This window comes from Neovison vison, chromosome 11 (assembly GCF_020171115.1).
Source record: "Neovison vison isolate M4711 chromosome 11, ASM_NN_V1, whole genome shotgun sequence".
Lineage (NCBI taxonomy): Eukaryota > Metazoa > Chordata > Mammalia > Carnivora > Mustelidae > Neogale > Neogale vison.
In genome coordinates, this window is record NC_058101.1 from 175,828,874 (window position 1) to 175,854,239 (window position 25,366).

At 36.0% G+C, this 25,366-nt stretch overlaps 1 protein-coding gene across 1 annotated transcript; it reads right to left on the minus strand.

Moving 5' to 3' along the window:
- Nucleotides 1-7,391: 7,391 nt before the first annotated feature.
- On the minus strand, nt 7,392-22,504 carry IDO1 (indoleamine 2,3-dioxygenase 1). The gene is made up of 10 exons (XM_044268199.1): nt 22,204-22,504; nt 17,873-17,968; nt 17,626-17,745; nt 14,616-14,734; nt 13,428-13,442; nt 11,596-11,695; nt 10,689-10,806; nt 9,589-9,640; nt 8,976-9,124; nt 7,392-7,978 (listed from the first exon to the last, which is right to left on the minus strand). Exons 1-10 carry the CDS (start codon nt 22,300-22,302, stop codon nt 7,665-7,667), a joined length of 1,182 nt encoding a protein of 393 aa, XP_044124134.1. The 5' UTR covers nt 22,303-22,504; the 3' UTR covers nt 7,392-7,664.
- Between the last annotated feature and the right edge of the window lie 2,862 nt (nt 22,505-25,366).

Below are 25,366 nucleotides of genomic sequence, written 5' to 3' on the forward strand. Positions count from 1 at the left end.
AAACCAAACCTCAAAGCCAACACAGAATACTTTTCCATCAAAGTGCATTTACACTACCTTGCATAGTAGGTGATTTTTAGAGTCTTAGATCTTATAAGCTGAACCTGGATGTATATTCCTATTTCCTGCAATACTTCTGGTAATTTGTCAAGTCTGCACCTATGATATTGTCAGCAGGTAAGCACGTTCTATGAACAAGAGAAAACTTTTTACATCATTTGGGTAATAAATAATAATCACATTTCAAAGAGCAGATCTATGAATTCCTTTAGAAAATTTGCTCACCCATTCTCTGAATAAAGCATATTCACAACACATTTATGGTTTTCAGTCTGATTGATTTTAACCTGTAACTAATTAAAAAAAGATGTGATGGTTTACAATGTACATTTCTGATAACACAACTGTGGTTCCACACCTCAGGTTTCGCTTTCTTCAGGAAAAAAAAAAAAAAGAGTTAGCGTTTTATAATCTGCCAATACTACTTTATTTAATGCATTTTTTACTATGTCAGTGTCAAAGCTGTCCTCCAAATAAGTAATGTCTAAAGCCTACAGCCCATGGACCAAGTGTTATCCAAGTCCATGTGCAATTTGAGTTGCAATTTCTTGGGTAAATGAGTATCAAATAAATTATAGTGCTTTTTTATAATGTCATTTTCAATTAAGTTGCTAGTATAAAATGGGCCATCTTAATCTTCACATTTTACATAGAGGAGAGTTCCTAGGGTAGTATGTAATGGAAATGAGGATACAATATTATTGTGACCATCTGGTGCATAACTTTGCTTTTTAAAAGGCTTTCATTCAGTTTTTTTTTTACATATTTTTTTATTATAATACATTTCATTTTTCATTTAAATTCAATTAGTTAACATATAATGTATTATTAGTTTCAGAGGTGGAGTTACATCAAGTGCCCTTCCTAATACCCATCACCAAGTCATCCCATCCTCCAGCCACTCCTTTCTAGCAACCCTCAGTTTGTTTCCTAGAGTTAAAAGTCTCTTATGGTTTGTCTCCCTTTCTGATTTCATCTTATTTTATTTTTCCCTCCCTTCTGCTATGATCCTCTGTGTTGTTTCTTAAATTCCACATATGAGTGAAAGCATTTGATAATTATCTTTCTCTGATTGACTTATTTTGTTTAGGATAATGCCTTCTAGTTCCATCCACATCACTGCAAATGGTAAGATTTCATTTTTTCATGACTGAGTAATATTCCATTGGAAAAAAAATATATATATACACTTCATCTTCTTTATCCATTCAACTGTCAATGGACACCTTGGCTCTTTCCATAGTTTGTGACATTGGATAAATACCCTATAGTGCAATTTCTGGGTCATAGGGTAGCTCTATTTTCAACTTTTTGAGGAACCTCCATACTGTTTTCCAGAGTGGCTATACCACCTTGCATTCCCATCAGCAGTGTAAGAGGGTTCCCCTTTCTCCACAACTTCACCAACACCACAACACAATACCTGTTTTTTCCTGACTGGTTAATTTTAACCATTGGTATGAGGTGACATTTCATTGTGGTTTTGATTTGTATTTCCCCAAGGCAGAGTGACGTTGAGCATTTTTTCATGTATCTGTTGGCCATTTGTATGTCTTCTGCCCATTTCTTGACGGGATTATTTGTTTTTTGGGTATTGAGTTTAATGAGTTTTTTATAGATTTGGGGTACCAACTTGTTATCTGATAAGACAATTGCAATTATCTTCTCCCATTCCATAGGTGGTCTTTTGGTTTTGTCAGCTGTTTCCTTTGCTGTGCTTTTTATCTTGAAGTCCAACAATTAATTTTTGCTTTTGTTTCCCTTGCCTTTGAAGATGTGTCTAGCAAGAAGTTGCTTCAACTGAGGTCAACAGCTTGCTCCCTGTGTTCTCCTCTAGGATTTTGATGAATTCCTGTCTCACATTTAGGTCTTTCAACCATTTTGAGTTTATCTTTGTGTATGGCATAAGAAAATAGTCCAGTTTCATTCTTCTTCATGTGGCTGTCCAATGTTCTCAACACCATTTGTTGAAGAGATTGTCTTTTTTCCATTAGATGTTCTTTCCTGTTTTGTTGAAGATTAGTTGACCATAAAGTTGAGGGTCCCTTTCTGGGTTCTTGCTTCTGTTCCATTGATCTATGTGTCTGTTTTTGTGCCAGCATACTGTCTTGATGATGACAGCTTTGTAATATAGCTTAAAGTCTAGAATTGTGATGCCAGTATCTTTGGTTTTCTTTTTCAACATTCCTCTGGCTATTTGGGGCCTTTTCTTTTCCATACAAATTTTAGGATTATTTGTTCCAACTCTGTGAAAAATGTTGATTGTGTTTTGATAGGGATTGGATTGAATGTGTAGATTGCTCTGAGTAGCATAGACATTTTAACAATATATTTTCTTCCAAATCATGAGCATGGAATGTTTTTCCGTTTCTTTGTGTCTTTCTCAATTTCTTTCATAAGTATCCTATAATTTTCAGAGTAGAAATACTTTACCTCATGGTTAGGTTTATTCCTAGATATCTTATAGTTTTTGGTGCAACTGTAAATGGGATCAATTCCTTAATTTCTCTTTCTTCTGTCTCATTGTTAGTGAATGGAAATGCAACTGATTTCTGGGCATTGGTTTTATATCCTGTCACTTTGATGAATTCCTGTATGAGTTTTAGCATTTTTGAGGTGCAGTCTTTTGAAGAGTGAAAGTTTAACCTCTTTGGGAATTTGGATAACTTTTGTTTCTTTTTGTTTAAATGCTGAGGCTAGGACTTCCAGTGCTATGGTGAACATCAGTGTTGAGAGTGGACATCCCTGTCATGTTCCTGACCTTAGGGGAAAAGTCCTCATTTTTTTCTCCTTGAGGATGATATTCGCTGTGACTTTTTCATATATGGCTTTTACAGCATTGAGTTATACTAAGTACACATACATTCTATCTTCAAAATAGTTATAAAGATCTAGAGTAGAAGGCTGATCCAATTGGCAATGCCTTTCTACCTCCTTTTAGACTATTTTTACCCATTCTTCTTTTCTTATCTGTTTTTTGACTGCAACTTCAAGGTCGGTATGAATGAATTCAGCTCTGTAGACAAGCAAATGATCCTTTACCAAGCAGATTTCCAACTTTCAAATTTCCTACCTTTTCTCCCATAGAGGTCACATATTTCCAGACACTGGCTTTGCTCCTATTAAGCTCAGTTTCCATTAGGCTACCCATGGCTACAGTACTAATGGCAAAAACACAGCCACAAAAAGGTCTCCAAGACATCTTCCAAGTTAGGATTATGCCTCTGAACTTCCATTTTGGAAAACTAAGGCTGGCTTGCAAAATAGCAGTCATGGGAACAATAATACCTTCTGACCTCCATTACTCTCATTACTACAACATAATAAAAAATTCATGCATGCATTGGAAATTTGGGGGAATGCCCATGCAATCAAGTACCCAATACTTCTATTCAACGGTCAAAAGAAGTAGAGCTTCCGTGTACAGACAGTTTTTCTTTTAGTGGAGTTTTTACTCTGTAATGGTTTGACAGTTCTGGAGTCAGTTTGCCTGGGTTTAATCTTTCACTTTGCCATACACTAGCTATGTAGCTTTTAAAAGCCACTGAACTACATCAAGTCTCAATTTCCTTAAAAGTAGCTAGTATTTATCTCATTGGCCCATTGAAATAATTAAGTGATTTGATATGTATAAGCTCCAAATGGTTTTCTATATTGTTAGAGGCATTGGAGAGGGATTCATATGTTGTATGGGCCATTATATCTCATAGTTGGCAAGAACCTTAGAGACCACCAAGTGTATGCTTAAAGATTTATTTATTTATTTGACAGACAGAGATCACAAGTAGGCAGAGAGGCAGACAGAGAGAGAGGAGGAAGCAGGCTCCCTGCTGAGCAGAGAGCCCAATGTGGGGCTCAATCCCAGGACCCCGGGATCATGACCTGAGCCAAAAGCAGAGGCTTTAACCCACTGAGCCACCCAGGTGCCCCCAAGTGCATGTTTATATGCCAAATTTTTAGCCTGACTGAAATGATTTTTCAATTTTTTTTTCAAGATTTTATTTATTTATTTATTGTCTGAGAGAGAGAGAGAAAACACAAGCAGGGGGAGCAGCAGGAAGAGAGAGAAGCAGGTTCGCTGCTGAGCAAGGAGCCCAATGTGGGACTCAATCCCAGGAGCCTGGGATCGTAACCTTAGCTGAAGGTGACTTTAACTAACTAAGCCACCCAGGCATTCCTCAGTTGTTTATTGTTATATAAAACAATTCTGTGAAAAATGAATAAATTCCTATCTTTAGTTCATGGCTCACCATAAGAACGGTATATCTCTGTGAGAGATAATTAATGGAACTCAAAAAAGGGCACATTTTGCCAAGACAAAGATGTGTGTGTGTGTTTGACTGCTCATTGTATCAGACCCATGAATTGAAAATACACTACTCTTTAATAGTACTTATAAAAAATTTCAAAATATTTTTCCAGTATCTGTGCCTTCCTTATATGAATGTAATAAAAATAAATTATATTAGATGTATTATAATCTATATTATGTAATTAGAATATAATGATGAAATTCAATAAAAATTGATATAATAAAATGTCTTAAAATTGCTTTAGTCATAACAATAATAACATAACAATAATTACTACTAATAATTAAATATTAATTCCACTCTTGTGGAATGTATGAGGAATCCAGAGTGTATGAATTGAGTAATATTCCCTCTCTATGATGTAATATTATATTTAATATATCAGAGTGAGAAAAATATATGAATTTTATGAAAGGAATTTCAATCATTTATTGTGCAGAAGATATTATAGAAGGAAGGGTGGAGGGGCTACTTACTTTTCTGAATATTTGATATGAAAAAGATACATATTATTAGGTAAGTTTTCCTTGAGGAATATGCCACTATACACTTTTAATTTTCCTAAGACATAGAGTGGGATGGAATTATTGTTAATTCTATTCAAATAGAATCCATTTTAAATTCTATTCAAATAGAACCCATGTTACTAAGAATCGACTGAATTTAGCTAAAAACCTTCTCTTATGGTAGTAGACTCTCTTCTTCTTCCAGTGACTCAATGACCCCTCTTCCAGGAGCACTCACTGTGATGAGCAGAGCCCACGTGACATGGATGCAAGAATACCAGTACTTCTTTAGAAACATATCTAGTATTTCGTTGTATTCTAGTCTAGAGTTGAATGAGTGAGAAGTAAAGCAAGAATCATGATTTCTATTATTTGGACAGATAGAAGAGAATAGCCTCTGAGGAATAAGCATGGAGGAGAACTTGTGGAGAACTTGAAGCCCAGTTTCAGTCTGTCTACTACTTATCTAACAACAGTGCTGTGTTGGGGACAATGCCCCCTGCTTCTCCCTCCCTCTCCCTACTTTTCATCCCTCTAGCTCAGATATAAATGATGTTCTTAAAGGGAAGATGTGGGTGCAGGGTCCGGCTGAAGGAATCAAAGATGTTTTGCATGTCAAGGTGATTCATTACTAATTAGGTGAAACCAGCTCTGGAGGAGAAATTCCTAATGTGTAAGCTTTAGGTGTGTAGTTGTGAAGCCAGAGTGATCGGTGTAAAAGACAGAACAGGAAAAATTCTTAACTTGGAGCCAACAAATTTAGCAATTTATTTACTTATATTCTAGTAGTACTTTGTATTTTTCTAATATTTCAACACTATATTTCAGTAGTAACCTTGTCAATGAAGCAGGACAGGAATCATGCTGCTCATTGTACAGAAATACAAAGTGAATTGCCTGAGGTCTCAAAGGTGATAGATATGCAAAATGGAACCCACATCTTGGTCTCCTGAGTCTAAGTTTAGTGCTTTCTGAACTATATCAAATCCTAAGACATGATGATCTTTCTGGCCAACACTTAAAAATTACAGACATATGTGTATTTAGTCTACATGCGTATGTTCATGCATGCGTGCATACTTTTTGTTTGAGAAAGAGAAAGAGAGAGGGAGATGATGTGTGTATTGCACCTTCACATGAGCAGGGAGTGGGGAGGGACAGTAGGAGAGTGGGAAAGAGTCTTAAGTGGAAACCACGCACAGCATGGAGCCCAATGTGGGGCTTGATCTTATGACCTGGAAATGATGACCTGAGTTGAAATCATGAGTCTGATGCTTAACTGACTGAGCTACACAGGCAGCTCCATACTTTTTAAATTATAATCTTATTTATGCTCATTGCAGAAATAATGACAAGAGAATGAAGGAGAAAATGTGTCCCATGCACCTAAAACCTATTACCATTGACACTTAGTATATTTTCTCCAGAATCAAGAACATTGCTATGAGCAGGGAGATTTCATTAATTTTACTGGGTTAGGGTGTATTTGGCTCAGTGGGTTAAGCCGCTGCCTTCGGCTCAGGTCATGATCTCAGGGTCCTGGGATCGAGTCCCGCATCAGGCTCTCTGCTCGGCGGGGAGCCTGCTTCCCTCTCTCTCTCTCTCTCTGCCTGCCTCTCTGCCTACTTGTGATCTCTGTCTGTCAAATAAACAAATAAAATATTAAAAAAAAAAAGTTAAAATAGTTTTTAGATGTTTGACCTTAGAAATATGTAACTACATTTCCTTCCTTGAATCTGCTTGTGTACACCCAACCCATCTTTTCAACCTGGGCTTGAAAGTTCTTGCTAATTCTGCATCCAGGCAACTGTTGTGCCTTTTACCTCTTTTCTTCTTTACTAGCACACCCAAACTCCAGCTAATCATATCCTACTACTTCATGAGATTCTGTCAAGTCATATCATTCCCTCCCCTTCTCCTTCCCAAGTTCCCTTCCTCTTGAACCTGGTCTACGTCAAGTCCAGTGAAAAAGATGAGAGCTGTCAAAAACTTAAGTTTTCCTCCCATTTATAAGTAACCGTGTGACCCTAAGTAAGCAACTTCACTCCTCTGAACCTCAACTTTGTCATCTTTAAAATGAATCTGGTTTATATAATTTTTAAGCTTTTCTCCAGCATTTTTAGATTCCATTATTAAGTAAATTCATGCCAGACTGTGAGTGTCAAATAACCCTGACATCCCAGGAGAAATTATATTTCAAAAGTGCCCTCTTCTTGTTAGCCCAGATTAATATACTCATGAGGTCACTCAATCTTTTATATATTTATTCAACAGATATTTGTGAAGCATTTTCTAAGGTTGGGGGATGCATGGGTCAGTATACCTGATATCATGAAGCTTATTTAACATGTAATAAGAAAATAGAAAAGTACACAGGTATTTATAAACAAGTGTGATATTACTGTAGGAAAAGTATAGAAATTGATTAGCTATGCTTTAAAGATAACAGTGTAGATGAGGTCTTATCTGGAGGAGTATTTAATTATAGTTATGACTAAATAATTTTTAGACATTTTATTATATCAATTTTTATTGAATTTCATCATTATATTCTAATCACATAATATAGATTATAATCTAATCTAATTTATTTTTATTACATTCATACAATGAAGGCACAGATACTGGAAAATCATTTTGAAAATTTTTACAAGTACTATTAAAGAGTTGTATATTATCAATTCACGGGTCTGGTATAATAAGAAATCACATACACACACACACACACACACACACACACACATCTTTGTCTTGGCAAAATGTGCCGTTGTTTGAGTTCCAGTAATTATTTCTCAAGCTTGAAGCTCTTAGTAGTATCTCTCACACTCTTCAGGAAAGTCATGAGGTCAGTGCCTCCAGTTCCTTTATTGGCTTGCTGGCATGAAGGATCCACAATGTACTTACGTACTATTTCTAGGTGATAGTTTCTCAGGGAAACCATAGCTTTCACACACTCATTGTAATCTGCCCGCAGCTCAGTATCACCTTTTGAAAGAACAAATTCACGGACTGAGGGGCCTGACTCTAATGAGAGAAGAAATTTCCGGTGAGTTGGTGGCATATATTTTCGCATTTCCTGGAGGAATCTGGCAGCAGATTCTGAAAGAACAAGAGAGAGATTAGGTAGAAGAGAAGCCAAAGTGTTCCCCCAATGCATGTGAGAAGAGTGGGTAGGAGATCACACATCACCATTGCAGCTTGAGTTTACAACTATCCTATTAATGCTATTGGTCTTGCTATTAGTAATGATAATTATTGTAATATATACTTAATGCTGAAAACCACATGAGCTGAACTCATCCTTTCATAATAAAGTTTTTTGTGTGCCCTTTCTCACTTCCCTATTGTATCTGATCCTTCTAAAAAACTGATGATATATATAGGGTATATTTAATCTATACCTGACAGATCATGACACTGAGTCCAAGAGAGTTTAAGGGACAATTTTTACATAAATGAATTAACTAAGAGAAAAAAGCATATTTTCACTTATGTCAATATCTTTCCCTTTGACAATTACGTAGAAGTTTAGGAAAAGAGAGAAAAGTACAAAAGTTCTTACTGGAGCTTCTTCTGCCTGCTCTAAACCCCTAGAAGGAATATAATGAATGTGGTTCATCTTTCACCTTTGGTTCATCTTTAAAATTTGAGTGAATGGGACAGTAAGCCGGCCAAGAGCACTGCCAAGCCTCCCCTTATCACTGAGGTCTCCACCTCCCCAACTTCAGTCCCATCCCATTTGCAGGGGACTTTCCCTTTCTTAAACTCATCTCGTACATTTCCAGAACACGTGCTAGGGGCTTCACCATTCGGACCTGATATACATGCCCAAATCTCAAGATTGAGAGGGTGATGAACTTGGTTTTTGGTTCTGGCTTCACTACTTTCTAGCTGGTTAATAAGGAGCCTATCACTTATCCTCTGAAGAAACTTAGAAGTTCCTGCTTGGCTGTCTGTGGAATGGGATGATGACAATATGGTCTTGCCTTACAAATTCTTCTACAAGTATCAGATAAGGTCAGACGAGATGCTGATTTTTTAGACATCAGAACACTATTGTATGTGAGATGATTATTATTTGTCATTGTCCACTCACCTTCACCAGATTGTTGCTGGATGCCCAGCAGAACATCAAAGCACTGAAAGATGCTGCTTTGGGCAGCACTGCCCCCTGCATACTCCCTTGGAGTGTCCGAGAAACCTTCATACTTCAGACCCTTTGGCAGTTTGGAGCTGTTTTTCCACCTAGGCCAGGAAGGAAAAAAATAATCACTATTTGGATAATTGCCAAATTTTCTGGTATAAAATCTTATACTAGAGGATGAATGGAAAGTGACGTAAGATCAACTTCATTATTCTTCTTCCACATTCCCCTTCCAGTCATGTTCATGTTTGAGAAAGACAAATAACAAATAACATGGTCTGAGCAAATTTGGCAAAAGTAGTCTAAAAATGGAATTTTACCTTTGCACTAGCAAAGGTCATTCTTTTTTTGTTTGTTTGTTTCTAAATGATTACCTTTCCTGTTCATACTCCAGTGCATGCTTGGTCAAGGAATAACAGAGAGACAGTCTATTCTTTCTCTATAACATGTATTTTACGATAGGAATTATTTCCTAAACCCAATGGATAATGGGGACTATCAGTGGGAATTTGATGTGTACTTTATGTGAATTGTTTAAAACAAATTCAAGCATAAGATTACCTACCCAGACAAGTATATGCGAAGAACATTGTAAAATGTGTTCGGATCCACATATTCTGTAAAAAAGATGAGGTGTGTTTAGTTAAGCAGTTATCAGAATTTTCAGAGGAGATCAAGATATTGTAAACAACTGATAATGGGTTTTGGTTTAGGCTGCAGGAAAGGCATTATGTCAGCCTGTGCAGAACAAGTCCCTGAGAACAAGCTCTCATTCACCTGACCTTTTCGAGGGCAGCCCACATCTACTCAAAGGGTCTGCCATCAGCTGACACACAGCTTGGGTCAAAGAACATAGGCCCACCCAAGACTCGTCTTCCGGAGAGCAATTAAACTGTCAACGTTTCCTTAAAGCTATTTCATCTGCTTACTGATAGAACAGATCAACTACTTACATAAGGAAACAAAACTACACAAAATGAAAAGCAGAAACAAGAGCCTCAGGGGCTCTATGGACACCATCCCTGAGTCTCCCTCCCCAAACATTACTAACTTTTCTGATTTAAAGGTCAATCTTTCTGCCAAGGACGAATCAGTAGTAACTCAAAGCCCAGTGGTACACAATCACATATTGTTAAGGCTGTCCAGCAAGGCACAATTTGTGTGTGTGTGTGTGTGTAAATCCTTGTTTACATACTTTTTTAGTTATTGCTGGTTTTTGGCTCTTAATTTTGTAATAACTTTTGAGCTCAGTGGCTTTTCTATGTTGTTTCTTACTTAAATTGTGAGAAAGCAGAATTTTGGGGGAGTTCCTATAAAGCAGAAGCTAAGTACTTCAGAACTTAGAACAGCCTGAACCTTCCGCAGGTTTCTCCATGATTTCAGTGAGAGGCAATGACATTATTTACAGTTAAGCAGACCTGGCTTCACAATTTACTACCTGTGTAACCTTGGGCCACTTATCTTATCTCTCCATTAGATTACCTTATCCATAAAATGCACATAATAAAACCTTCCACAGGAAAATATAGTCATTTAGGGAGATAAAGTGAAAACACACTCACTAAGTGAGAGTGTTTTTCTTCCGTTTTCTCAACAACTCTAGTCTCAGAAAATCAGAATCACGTGACTGTGAGCCTTGCATGTTTTCGGGTATACAATACTTACTATGAATTTTTTCAAACTCTTTACGGGCTTGCTGCAGAGAAGAAGCTATATAACGCAGTGCTTTTTGCAAAGCATTCTGGTCCTCGTTTGTAACTGCCTTGAATAAATCGGGAATTACCTTTTAAAAAAAAAGATGAACATACAAGGTTTACAAGCATTAAATATTGGCATAGAATAAAATTCTCCTAATTCTTAATCCCTAAATTAAATGTAGGATTTCCACTTCATTTTTGGGCTGAGTATCCTTTTATTGTTTGACTAGTCTCCTTATATTTAATTAAGTTTGGTTTTATTTTTATTTATTTATCACTTAGAGATAAACCTATATAGTTTTATATAGTTTCATTTCTATTTCTAATCATCAAAACCATTAGATTTATGTCACTATGTGATCTAGTTTCAGTGCCAACCTGCATTAAAAATCTCTCTTATTAAGGTTTTAAACTTAATTCTAAATATATGGGCCTTGGAGTGCCTAGGTGGCTTAGTGGGTTAAGCATCCAAATCTGGATTTCAGCTCAAGTCATGATCTCAGGGTCATGAGATCCAGCCCATCAGGCTCCATGCTGGGCATGGAGCCTGCTTAAGATTCTTTCCATCCCTCTGCCCCTTCCCGCTTGTGCTCTCTCTTTCTCTAAAATAAATAAATAAATAAATAGGTCTTACATTTTTTATTTAGGTGATACACAAAAATAAAATATTTCTACCAGATGTTCACTTACCAGCCAATTAAATAATCGAATGTAGTATTTATTTATTTATGTTATGATTTACATGTTTATAAATCATAATATTTATGATATTACATATATCAAGATATATTTCATGCATAATATAGTTCAGTTACTAAGTCATTGCTCTGCTTATGCAAATAGAGATAAAAATCTGCTCGTAGGGATGGACTCACTTTGATTGCAGAAGCAGCTGCTATCTCCACCAATAGTGAAACCAGGAAAAATCCTTTACAGCAGTCTCCACCAGGAAACCAAAACAGAACATCCATGTTCCTAAGAAAATAAGTCAAGGAAGTCAAGAATTGAGCAGTAACACTGGTGTATTTGAGTGCTTTGTAGTTTTCAAGTATTTTTATTCCATTCTAGTTTCAAAAAAAATCTTGTGAGGTTAAGCATAAGTTTTACTATCTATGTTACATTGTTGGGAATATGAGTGTTAGGTCCATTGTCTAAGATCTAACAGTAGGGTAAATTGGGACTTGAAATTCCATTTTAGAATTTAGGGCTAGAAATACCAAGACCATTTCTGTTTTTATTCTCTCATTAATTTCTCACATGCATATATATTACTGTATTTGTATGTTTATACATACTCAATGCTTATGGAGACAATTGTAAGGTATAATTTTAAGTAGTCTTTTGGCTTTAAATAAATATATTTATGTCCATATTTTTGTCTGTGAACCTGATTCAATTTTTCAGTGGTTTACCTGATTTACATGAATTTGGGAAATGCAAATAACTGATTAGACCCTAATTTCTTTCTTTTCTTTTTTTTTAAAGACTTATTTATTTGAAAGACAGATAAATAGAAAGAGACAGCTCGAGCAGTGGTAGGAGCAGAGGGAAAGAGAAAATCTCAAGCAGGCTCTGCCCTGTGTGTGGAGCCCTATGTGGGGCTAGATCCCAGAACCCATAAGATCAAGACTTTAACTGAAACCAAGAGTCAAACATGTAACCATCTGAGCCACCCAGGTGCCCCCTCGCCATTTTCTCTTTTATTGTAGTTTTGCACTAGAGCAAACAAGGTCTCAATATCTGTAGATCTATACATTCATGGTGGTTAAATTCACAGACTCTGAAGCCAGTCCATTTCTGCAACTTAACTTGCTGCGTGACATGTTTCTGCCTCCTTGTTCTCATCTTTAAAAGGAGACTGATGATATCATCTTCTCATTTAAAAACCTCCCATAGATTCCCATTGATTTTAAGATTAAACCCCTCATCATAGCCAAAAGTCCTATATAATCTTTCTGCTTTGTTTACTTCTCCATCCCTTTTCTACTACGTCCATCAGTCACTACTTATCAGTGACATTAGCCTTCCTTCAGTTCTGATAATGCAACACAATTTTCATCGCTTTGAGGCCCTCACTCTTGCTGTTTCCTCCACTATGGACACTCATCTTTTCCTTCTAGCTAATTCCTTCCTACTTGCTCTTCGGAACTCAGCTTGAATAACTCGCTACAGGGATTCCTTATTCATCCCTTTCATTTAGTTGGAGTTCCCAGTACTTTATCCTCTTACTCTCCTCTTAATCACAAAGAAATTTACATAATTTTCCTATATCTGCTTTCTTCACTAGGGCAGGATTATTCCTAGGTTATTTACCTTTGTATCCTTAACTCCTAGCCTCTGCTCGATACATAAACTCAAAATGGTAAGGATTGGGTCAAAAAGAACAGGTTTATGTATCTGGGCATTATGGTCATTAAGTCAAAGACACACAGATGTATATGCATTTTGCATTTATGCATATTAATTGCATTTTTATATATGCATGTGCTATTTTTGTATATATCTATAGCTATATCAAGCAGACAGAGTCCTATCACAGTCATAGAACTAGTTAAGGATTGGGATTATTTGCTCTTTAAACAATTACTCAAGTTATTTTTTGCCTGAATTCAATTGGTCTTTTAAAAAGTACATTTAGAGGATATTGATAAACCTATACTCACTTTGAATAACAATTCTTATAATAAAGTAAGAAGCAAATACTTACTCATAAGTCATGGGCCTTGTGAAAACAGCCATGAAGCAATGGATCAATTAGAAGAGAAAGAGAAAATCAATTTAAAAATAAAATAGCTTTGAGTTATTCTTATTCAATTTAATATTACTGAATTATCAAAGGTAAGATATAAATAAAAGAGAAAAATATATTCATGTGTGGTTTTTAAAAATATCAACTATGCATTACAAACACTTGGGACTTTGTAAGTAAAAAAATAAATATTCAAGGAACACACATGGTCAGTCAAAACCAGTTGCTACTAATAAACTTTTTTAAAAATTTAAATCCAATTAGCCAACATATAGTACATCATTAGTTTCAGATGTAGAATTCAGCAGTTCATCAGTTGCATATAACACCCAGTGCTCCTTATATCATGTGCCCTCCTTAATGTCCATCACCCAGTTACCCCATCCCCTCACACTCCTCCCCTCCAGCAACCGTCAGTTTGTTTCCTATAGTTAAGAGTCTCTCCTGGTTTGTCTCCTTCTCTGATACCTTTCTATTCTTTTTTAGATCAAATCCTTTTGGTTTACACTTTGCTGTCTACAGTACTCCTCTGCAGATACACACCCAGAGTCCTGGGACACCAGAAGTCTCAGGTCCCTTTATAGTAACAGATCGCATTGCTTAAAGGAGAGGAGGGGCCTAGAACCTCAGCAGATGGCACTGAAGGCCCAGGCATTGCCATCTCTACTGCTGAAAATGTGTCAACTCTTAACTTAACTGAATAGTTAAAAAACAAATTTGTAGGATCTCCAAAACGTGTTAATTAAGGAGAGCCAGACACAAAAAGAGTACATACTCTATAATCTCATTAATATGAAATCCAATAGCAGAAAAAATTAATTTTTAATATGACAAATCAGAATGGATGTAGAGGAGAAAACTGAATGGAAAGAGCCACAGAGGTGATATTCTGTATCTTGCTTAGAGCTAACCCTGTATATAGAACAGGCAAAATCAACAAACTGAACAGTTAGGATGGTGCATTTCACTCTATGTTAATTACACAACTTTCTCTTATATATTTTTAGTTATATGCCAGCAAAAGTAATCATACCCCCAAAACAGAGAAGAAAGCTGTGCTGCCGAAAATTAAACCAATGGCTAGTGCCCTATTGATGAAAATAGCATGCGCTTCTTTAGTTCCTATCATAATCACAATTCACATACCCATTGGGATCCTTTTTCTTCCAGTTGGCCAAGACACAGTCTGCATAAACCAGAATAGGAGGCAGACCGAGCTTCTCAGAGAGTTCACAGTAAGGAACAGCAATATTCTTTGGCAGGACCTAATGAAAACACAAAATTTAGTATTAACCTTCGAAGTGTCTTACATTTTCTTCTGCTTCCTGCTACCATTCCAACTACTCTATGAGTGCCAAAACATGAGCTGTTCATCACAGCACTCTGAAACCAAACAATCATAATTTTCTCTCCCTCGTTTCATAACTTAGTCCCAGTAATCATTATATGTTTATGTTTTAGATGTGGGTTGTGTACATAATCTAGTCAGAGCAAAAGGACGTAGAGGGTACAAGGAACAAGGATGCATCCTTGACTTTCTAATGGCCTGGAGTTACTTGTAGTCATTTATTTACTCATGTATCCATCCCATAAATATTTGTTAGATGGCTTCTCTATGTGAGGAGCTCTTTATGTACAGGCAATATAAGAATAAAGTCAATTGTCTTCAAGAAACTTAAAATCACTTGTAATTAAGACTTTGGGATATTATACATCGTAAAAGGACAAGTGGTTGGCTGCCCTTGAGCACAGCGCTAACAGAAACTCTCTCCTGGATGATTTTTGAGAGTAACATTGGGGCTCATCCTTGAAGACTTGCTTGTGTCAGCCGAAGGAATCTCCTTTAGCCTTCTTTTCTGTTTCCATGCAGAGTACACCAACTGGACTGACACTGGGCTCTTTCACTCACCCTTCCTCAGAGGAGGTATAGAGGCTTATCTGACCATTGACTGTGGGAGTGGGACTGCTGCTCAGCAGACTTTGTTTTCAACTCTTTTCAACTCTTTTTTCCTGACCCCATTACTCTGGATCTGCTCTGTGCTTGGCCACACTCTAAAAGGCCCCCATGGGCAATCCTGATGGGTATATGCTTTTCTAGCAGGCCCATTTTTACCACACATGCAAGCCATATTTTCTAACTGCCCTATTAATCATAATGCTGACCTTTTATTCTTTATCTCCCTGACTTCCTCATCTAACTATCATTTGGTTTATAACTAAGATGGTCCTATATAATAATTAAGGTCACACTTGTCATCAGCAGCTGATGGTTGGAATATGTGTATCCAACCAGGCAAAGGACAGGGATGTGTAGCTCATCTGGAGATTGCAATGGTAGAGGCGGTATGATGATGAGGTCCTCTCCATAGTTCTGCAAAACTCATGGGAGCTATAACCTAAGTGGCTTTATATTAACTTAATAGACCTGGAGATGATGGTTTAACAAAGAACAAAATGTTAGAAGGAAAAACATTGGCTATCAAAGTGACACTTGGATGTGTGCTTCCCGGTACAGAGCTTGTGCCTCTGGGAATTGAAATATTTTGGTTTGCAACTGATTTACTTGTTTCAAAAGGAAATTTTTTGCTCTTTCTGAATTAAAGAAAAGATCAAAGGGAAACAAAAGGAAACTTGCTTAATTAAAAAGTTAATTTGGAATGACTTAGGAAAAAGAAATGCTCAAACACATCTTAATCTATTAGAGACATGCAGTTACTAAGAAACTCAGATGCTAGTTTCTAGCCCATTGTAAAGAAAATTGTGCCTTATATTGATGTATCTTATTTTTTATCCATTTACTTTACTTTTCTACAATTTTCTCACTTAAATATATTTGTTGCTGGCTTTTAAAATCCTTTTTGGAATAATGTAGTATATAAAAACTAGATAAATTGAAAATATATTTTCATGTTTTATTTTATAATTCTGACTTCACTCTCATAAATTTATTGTCTTTTGATTAATTCATGTACATTCTGGTCTCCATATTTTTTGCTGGTCCTTTCTTTCTCTTTTCTGTTCCTCTCCTCTTTGGGTAAGCTCTACCAATCTTTCAAGAAGTAGTTCAGGTCCCGCTTCTTCCTTCCCAATTTCATTATTATACCAACTACTCTAGCTATTCTGGGCTCTCGTGCTTCAGCATCTAGCACAGGCTGCCTTTATTATTGATGATCTTTCTATATAATGCTTACACATTTAGCGAGACTCAGATTTTAGCAAGTCTAGTGAGGCTAGGTGCTTAAGTTGTCAGGCTATCTAATACCTTTGTATCAAAAATTTAGACATGATAGTTTAATGATTATAAAGAAATATAAGATGATCCCATGATTATGCAGAGAAGCTTTTTCCTTTTGTTTAGATATCAGGGGATGACATATCACATAGGTGGACAATATGTGTTGTTGTATATTTAAACAGCATGTGGAAAGACAAACAAGATAACATTCCAATTACTTTTGTCAAGCAGGGAAAAAAATATTCCCTAAATGGCAGAAGGTGCTTCTGGAATCTATTTTATCTCTTTGTGGTTTAAAGAGTCAGTATTACAATCTGCACTGATTTTATGACATTAGAATTGTCAGATAAAATACAAGATGATATTTTAAATCTAAAGTTATCTATTGTTCATGGGAGTAGAGTGAAACCCATATATTCTTCCATGTTGATGGATGTAAGATAGCACTTTAATATTAAGAAAAGCCATAATATGTTCACATCTCCCAAAACTCATTAATAGAAAAAACATTTCATATTCAAATATATTGATTATGGTGTCATTTACAATGGTAAAATATTAAAAATAAGTACAGAATAAATGAAGTTCAGGAACTCATTAAAAAACTATAAAGTGATTTCGAATGATGATTAGAAGGACTGTGTAGTAACTAAGAAATGCTTACAGTATACTTTCAGAGAAAGATACAGAACATACACCTATATACACAGGATAGAGCAAGTGTGTTACATAAGTAAGAGATTAAAAATCCAATAATGATAGCAGTTGGATATTCAATCAGTGAATGATTGTTTTCCTTTTTATTTTTTTCCTGTTATCCAAGCATCACAAAATCTAGTTATAATACTTTCAGAATGCTTTTACATTAAGTTGGATGTCAATTGTCATGTACCATAAGAAATATCAAAAAAATCTCCAAACCTCTCGAACATCTTTATCACCTTGATTCCACACATATGCCATGGTGATATACCCCAGGGTCAGATGTGCAAGGCGCTGCGACTTGTGATCTTTGAGGCCATCAATACTGTGAATTTGTAACTGAAAATAAAAGAGAGGTTGATTCAAATCGATATGGGGGATAGCACAGCTTCAAAGCCAGGTTAAAAATGTTAAGAAGCTATCATAGGAGTAACGTAATATAATGTAATGTAATGCTTTTCCAGACCTGGTCAACTCTTTCCCGTAGTTTATTTTTTTCAATCAGTTCCGGTAGATTCTTAGCGATGGAAATCCATTCATCATAAGGTGGAGGTAGCTCCTCCTTGAAAAAAAAGAAAGGGGACTTTTATGTAGTATCAAGAGTTTTTATAAAATAGTTTTGCTTCTGACTGATAGTCTCTCTCGCCTCTAGATCTGTTCTGTGCAATGCTGTACTGTCACACACTTCCCGGTCCAGTAATTCCAGTCCCTGCATGGCCACCTGTACACCCAGAGCTCACAACCTTCTTTTTCTCTTCTCAAGTGCTTTCACCTGCCTCTTTTTCACAGTTCATCTCCAAAGCGCCACTGAAATCATCCTGATTATTCCTGTCTACCCTTATAGCCCCAATTATGCATCCTATGTGTTATACCTTTACACGATTAAGTAATTTATTGTTATCTGCTATTTATTTTTTCTTCCTGGCTAAATTAAAAATTTTTTTGAATGGAAGAAAAATGAGATTTTTTTTTAGATGTCACCAATAGACTAGACATTTTGCTCAATAAATATTTAAATGTTATAATGACCAAAAATGTTTATTGTTATCTCCATTTCATAAATAAGGAAAACAAAGCTCAGTTTATGAAGTTGTTTCCAATATGTAGTTTATTGTCATTGAATATATAAGTGTTTCCAGCTTTGAAAAATCAATGCTCTTTTAAAATCCCACTATCTGGGGCACCTGGGTGGCTCAGTGGGTTAAGCCGCTGCCTTCGGCTCAGGTCATGATCCCAGGGTCCTGGGATCGAGCCCCGCATCGGGCTCTCTGCTCAGCAGGGAGCCTGCTTCCTCCTCTCTCTCTGCCTGCCTCTCTGCCTACTTGTGATCTCTCTCTGTCGAATAAATAAAAAAAAAAATCTTAAAATCCCACTATCTGAGGGCAAGGATTTTATCATGCTTTTAATTTTCTATTTCTCACAGAACCTGGGACAATACTGGACATGTAGGAAATGCTGTATATATTTCCATATTGATTGTATGCTTTGGTACTATAGGCTTATATTTCAACCAGTAAGTGCAAATAAAAGCCAAACAAAAGTTTCTCCTTGGCTCTTATTACATTTGTACTTTCATCTCAAAGGAAAACATGTAACAAAGACCTAGACAACACCCTGAAATGAGATTCAGATCTCTGCACAACTTCCTATATGCTCTTTCCTATTCCTCCTTCATTAAGCTGTTTCCAGACATGTCCTTGAGGTCATCAATTCTGAACTATGGAGACATAGCAACATTAGATTAACTCAAACCAATGTAGATGAAGTTTTAAGCTACAAAACAAAGTTAATATTATAAGTAAGCTATAAAACAAAAAGGCAAATGTAACATAAAATTCAAACATTTTCACGGGCTGCAGGTAACTGAACAGTCTTTGTCTCTGTCAGGGCAGATTTTTAACAATGAAAGATCCAAGCACTAGATAGTCACCTTTCTTGTTTCTCTGAACTTTTCTCCTTATCCACAAAAAATGCTATCATCTAGTGTTTTTAGTAATACACATATCTTTTGTTTTGTTTTGTTTTGTCTTCTACCATCTAACATAACTGAATTTTTGGTTGTTACTATTTTCCCCAAAGAATGGATTTTTTTTTCTTTTTTCTTTTTTTGGTTATATATCATGATTAGCCTCCTGTTTGACAGAACTATCAACAGACGTGAAATTCAATCAATAATAACTTCTGGTTCAGGGATGCCTGGGTGGTTCATAAGTTAAGCACCTGCAGCTCAGGTCACGATCCTAGGGTTCTGAGATCGAGTCCCACATTGGGCTCCTTGCTCAGTGAGGAACCTGCTTTTCTCCCTGCCTACTGCTCCCTCTGTTTGTGCTCTCTCTCTCCCTCTCTCTCTCAAATAAATAAATAAATAAAATCTTTAACTATATATATATTTAAAGATATATAAGAAGTGTATACACACACACACACACACTTCTGGTTCAGAGGGTGCTTAAATGGGATAATATAAATCAGTGAAAAATAACGCAGCGGGTCATTCAACTACTGCTAGATTATATAATGTATTTTGTATTTATGTAGAATTAGAAGACACATAATTTTCCTTTGGAATAGAAAGCTAATAGATTATATGAGGTGAAATGGACATTTTTGAGTTTATAATTTCAAGGAAGTATCTTCAGTGAAGAAATAAAAATAGCTCCTAATTTATTTTTCTTGTTTCGGGACATGATCTAACTTCCTAAGATTTTAAGTAGCAACATTATTTTTTTTAAAGATTTTATTTATTTATTTGACAGACAGAGATCACAAGTAGGCAGAGAGAGAGGAAGGGAAAGAGGTTCCCCGCTGAGCAGAGAGCCCAAAGTGGGGCTTGATCCCAGGACTCTGGGATCATGACCTGAGCCAAAGACAGAGTCTTTAACCCACTGAGCCACCCAGGCACCCCACAACATTATTTTTTAAACAGTTCAGGAAGGGTTTTGTTTTGCTTTGGTTTGGGGGTTTTGCTTTACCCCTGGGAATCTGTTCTAGAGGTCTCCATAACTGTCATAATTGTCTTTTTTTTAAAGATTTTATTTATTTATTTGACAGACAGAGATCACAAGTAGACAGAGAAGCAGGCAAAGAGAGAGGGGAAGCAGGCTCCCTGCTGAGCAGAGAGCCCAGTGCAGGGCTTGATCCCAGGACCCTGGGATCATGACCTGAGCCAAAGGCAGAGGCTTTAACCCACTGAGCCACCCAGGCACCCCAACTGTCTTAATTTTAAGAGAACTTACTGTGGGGGAAAAGTGATATGAGGTTTCACAGTTCCTGAAAAAAGATTTTTGTTCTTGTACCACTGTACATGTTCAAAATCATCTTATTCTCTCACTTTGGTGTTCTTGAATGAAACAGTAGCAAGTCTGAGTATTAACTGATTTGCAAATATAAGGCAAACTAGGTGCTTTTATCAGTAATAATTTAAATTAAATTAATAATTTGAAGAGAAGAATAAGATTGGGAGGAAGAATTTGCTTTAGATTTGCCTTTATTTATACAAGGTATTTACAGGATGTTATTTCTAAGTACAGTCAAATTGGATCTCTACTAAAAATGTATTTGCTGCATTTAAAGATGCCCTATAGGGGAACTTGGATGTCACAATCAGTTGAGTGTCCGACCCTTGGTTTTAGCTCAGGTCATTATCTCAGCTTAGTGAGATTGAACCCTGTATCAGGCTCTGCACTCAGCAGGGAGTCTGCTTGAGATTCTCTCTCCCTCTGCCCATCCCTCGCTCATTCTCTCTCTCTCTCTCTCTCTAAGGTAAAAGATGTCCTCTAGAATACAGAGTCTGAGCCACAATAAATAGATACATATTTGTACATAGACTTGTCACAACATGCAACTGGTTCTTAGAAATCGTTTGAAATCTCATGAGCCTTATTAAACTCAGGAGTGGGGTAGGGAGAAAGTAATGCTTTATGATATCTTCTTCTCTTAAGAGAAGCAGCATATTATAATAATTTTAAGATCATTAACTCTGGAGCCAGATGAGTCAAGTTCACATTCCATCTCTGCCATTGTTAGCTGTATGAGTTTGGGTAATTACCTAAATTCTTCATGACTTAAATTTCTCATCAGGAAAATTTAGGATACCTTTTAGCATGTTTGTAAAGATGAAGTAAAAATATTTATAAATTGCTTAAAGATGCTATATAAACATTTGATAATTGAAATAGATAATAAGATGGTTTTCATGGCATTCTTTGGAATATGACTTAGAAAAATGTAGTTTTAAAGGCAAACGTTTACATGTCTTACTATTTTTACTATTTTTAAGCAAAGCTTAAATTACCTCTTTTTAAAGGTAATTTAAAGGTAATTTAGACTCACTTGAATCTTACGCTTAGTAACAACAAGCACTATTAATACAACACAAAGTTGCTTGATAGATCATCTCAAAAACCTAATCAAAGCAGGCACACATACTTCATTCAGTTTATGATATATCACCCAAGAAAGAGGGTTCCTTTGACTCATGGATCATTTATTATTTTGGCTTTTTCAAAATGCCCCCCAAAAATGCAGTTGTATTAAAACAAAAAACTTTGATAGTTTCCTTATCACATCACTTTCCTTATCTGTGTAAGGTAACTAAAAACTGCATCTAAATTTCTAGGCAGAAAATTTTAAGTTAAGTATGAACAGTTTATTAAAATCTGCCTCTAACTTTGGCACTGCTTTATCCAATTGTTTAGTAAAAATTACTGAACCACATTTGTTCAATAGAAGTAGACTTGTCCAGGTTAGCAATGATAATAAAACGTTTTTGCCCATATCTCAGTACCCCCATCTTACCAGTGGTTTTGGCAGAGCGAAGCCCAGCTCTTCATCTATATGGTATTTTTCAAAAATTTCCTGAGAACTTCCCATAAAAACTGTTTCATTGTGTGCCATCTTTGCGGTCTTCTCCTTTGGTCCTTCTCAGTTTGATGGGGTTTCAGAGCATCTATTTATTATAAAGGTGGCCATAGCCAATGACCACAAACTTAACACGTAGGCAGTAAAAAATTACTTCCACTTTTGGAATAGTTTCATTTTCTTTCTTTGTAATTTGATAAACAATAAAACCACAAAAGCATCTCTATTCATCACATGAAGAAACTGAAAGCTTCTTTTCTTATGAAGTGTTTATTAATGAGAACGTCATCTGTTTACTGCCATCAGGGAAGTCAGAAGGAAACTGAAATAATCAAACCCATGTAAATAGGTAAGCAGAAAAAAAACATTTTTTATGGGACCATTTAAATCTTTGAATTAAGATAACAAATTTGACCTAGGCCAAAGTCCTAAACCATCACTTAGTCAGCACTGTCATTGGTTTTTCCTTAAAGTCTCCAGGGTTCTTTGAACATTTTAGTGCCTTATTTTGCAGCCCTAAAAGGCAATCTGTGGTACACTGAACCAACTGATGACTCCAAACTAGCAAAAAATGGAAACACATGAGGAATTAAGATAGTACCCCTACACCCCCATTTTCTTACCCAGTCTTTTATCTGTGCTCACAATGATACAATTCTTTCTTCTTCCTATTCCTTAAAAGTCCTTTTTAGGAAGATTTTTCTGCATCTCTACTATATTTAACTGCTCAGGACTGATGATGAGGCAACGGTCTTTCACATTTAGAGAGCTTGTGATGTGTTAGAAGTTTAAATAAAGGATGAAATGCTCGGAAAATGTCTCTTTCAAACTGTAAGTTAAAACTGCATTTGGTAAAAGTTTTTGAGGTGCAGGCAGTTCTGTGGTCCCTTACAGGTGTTGTTCGATCTTATTAATGAAGCTGAAGCAAAAGCAGAAACCATATCGTTCTTTTTGATGATCAAAAGGAGAAATTAGTGTTCAGTACATTATAAAAATGCAGTTTTGTAATCCAGCTTATCAGTACTTGAAGTAATTTTTGATGGTGCATGACTTTGCATTCTAGAATATCTCTCACACTGTTCTTTCCTCTTACATCATGGGTTTCCTCTACATCATAGTTTTATAAGAATATGGTCTCCTGATAATAAAAGTAAGAGAAATTGAAACCAAAATTATACAGCAAAGAGAACACTTGGCTAAGCTTCTTGAAAATGAATGATTCATAAGGCTGATGTTCCTGAAAACAGGCCCAAGGCAAAAGAAACAAAAAATGTGTCATGTTGGGCTATCATGTCTATATGAAAGCCAAAAATTCCAAAAAACTTTTAAGAATTAGAGAATGTGTTAGTCCTATGGTTTTTCACTTTTTGTACCTGAATTTTTTTTCATGGGTGAGTCAAAAAAAGATACAAGGAATGGAGTTTCAGATAATTTTGTCTTGAAAAAGACTGAATTTTTTTAAGAAGCATAGCTTGATAAAAACTTTTCTTGACTCTGATTATCCAACTACTTCATTAAATTTGTCCTACTTTTTGGGGGGGTGGTTGGGTTGCTCAGTAGGTTAAGCATCCAGCTCTTGACTTGACTTAGGTCATGATCTCATGGTCATGAGATTGATACTCACTTCAAGCCCTGTGCTGAATCTTCTTCCTGTACCCCTTCCCCTTCTCATGTATGCTTGTACACCCGCTCTCTAAAATAATTAAATAAATAATGAATAATAAATCTATCTTTTAAAAAAATCCATCCTACCTTTGACTGCAGAAACAATAATACTTTAGTATCCTGCTTCATTCTTTACCTATTTATCTCTATTTACACACTTTTACCCTTTTCATATTTCTGAAACTACATTCTCAATTGATCCTCAGTCCTCATTTGTCTTATTTTTTCTTCAGCAATAATCACATCTCATTGAAAATCTCTTTTCAGGGGCACCTGAATGGCTCAGTGGGTTAAAGTCTCTGCCTTCAGCTCAGGTAATGATCTCGGGGTCCTGGGATCGAGGCCCGCATCGGGGCTCTCTACTCAGCAGGGAGCCTGTTTCCTCCTCTCTTCCTCTCTGCATGCCTCTCTGCCTACTTGTGATCTCTGTCAAATAAATAAATAAAATCTTAAAAAAAAAAGAAAAAAAGAAAATCCCTTTTCACGTGGTGTCCAAAAAACATTATTTATTTATTTATTTGTTTTTTAACTTACAACCTTGCGGTCAAGACTTGGGTGGAGATCAAGAGTTAGATGCCTGACCCAGGCAACCCTTTGGAAAAACATCTTGATCTTACTATTATCTATAGATTCTTTATCTTTTTCTTTCACTTTTTACCTGTGGCCAGCTCATTGTGAGAGAAGGCTCCTGAAAGTTGAAACTCAGCATTTTGCTCTACAGCCTCCCAGCTCTGACAGATATAAATCTATCTTGTATATATCACCCGTTTTGATGATAATAATTGTACTGCCTGACTTATCTCCACAGCTATAAACTATATTCCAATTGCCTGGTAAACATCTCCATCTGGAAATTCTGTTATCTTGTTTCATAGGGCACAATATCAGAACTATTGTGAGGAGACCTACAAATGGACTTTTATCCAGGACCATGATAAACACAAATATTTTCCATGATAACATGGGATCACATATGATAATTCAAGTGTCTCTTTGCCATTAAGTTATGCTAGTTTACGTAGAGAGTAGCTTTGTTTTAAATAAAGGATTTTTCAGTTAAAAAATAAAGTGATCAAAAGCATACAAGAAGAATGAAGAAAATCACTGAAATACTGATATCCACTGACATTCACCATTAATGTTTAGCTTTTATGTTTTCTACTGTTTTTTGTTTACATTAATAATATTAAAAATTTTCTGAATACTTATATGTGTCAGGAATTTTAAGATTTTTTAATGCATTTATTATCTTATGAGGAAATCCTCATGATAACCCTAAGAAGAAATTAAGGTAGCTCAGGATTTCCTGTGCCTCTAGTTGCCTGAACAAAATAAAATTAAATACTCCCTTGAAAGAAGTACCCCTAAGTATTTCTGTCACTTTTATAGAGATCTGGCAGTTATTAGATAAATAATCAGGCACACCGTGTAGTAT

Coding starts and splice junctions, on each gene's coding strand:
- IDO1 (XM_044268199.1), bottom strand. CDS start 22,302: ATGGCACACAATGAAACAGTTTTTATGGGAAGTTCTCAGGAAATTTTT. Junction 17,969..22,203: donor TCGCTCTGCCAAAACCACTG/GTAAGATGGGGG, acceptor TTTTTTTTCAAG/GAGGAGCTACCTCCACCTTA. Junction 9,125..9,588: donor CTTCGCATATACTTGTCTGG/GTAGGTAATCTT, acceptor TTCCTGGCCTAG/GTGGAAAAACAGCTCCAAAC.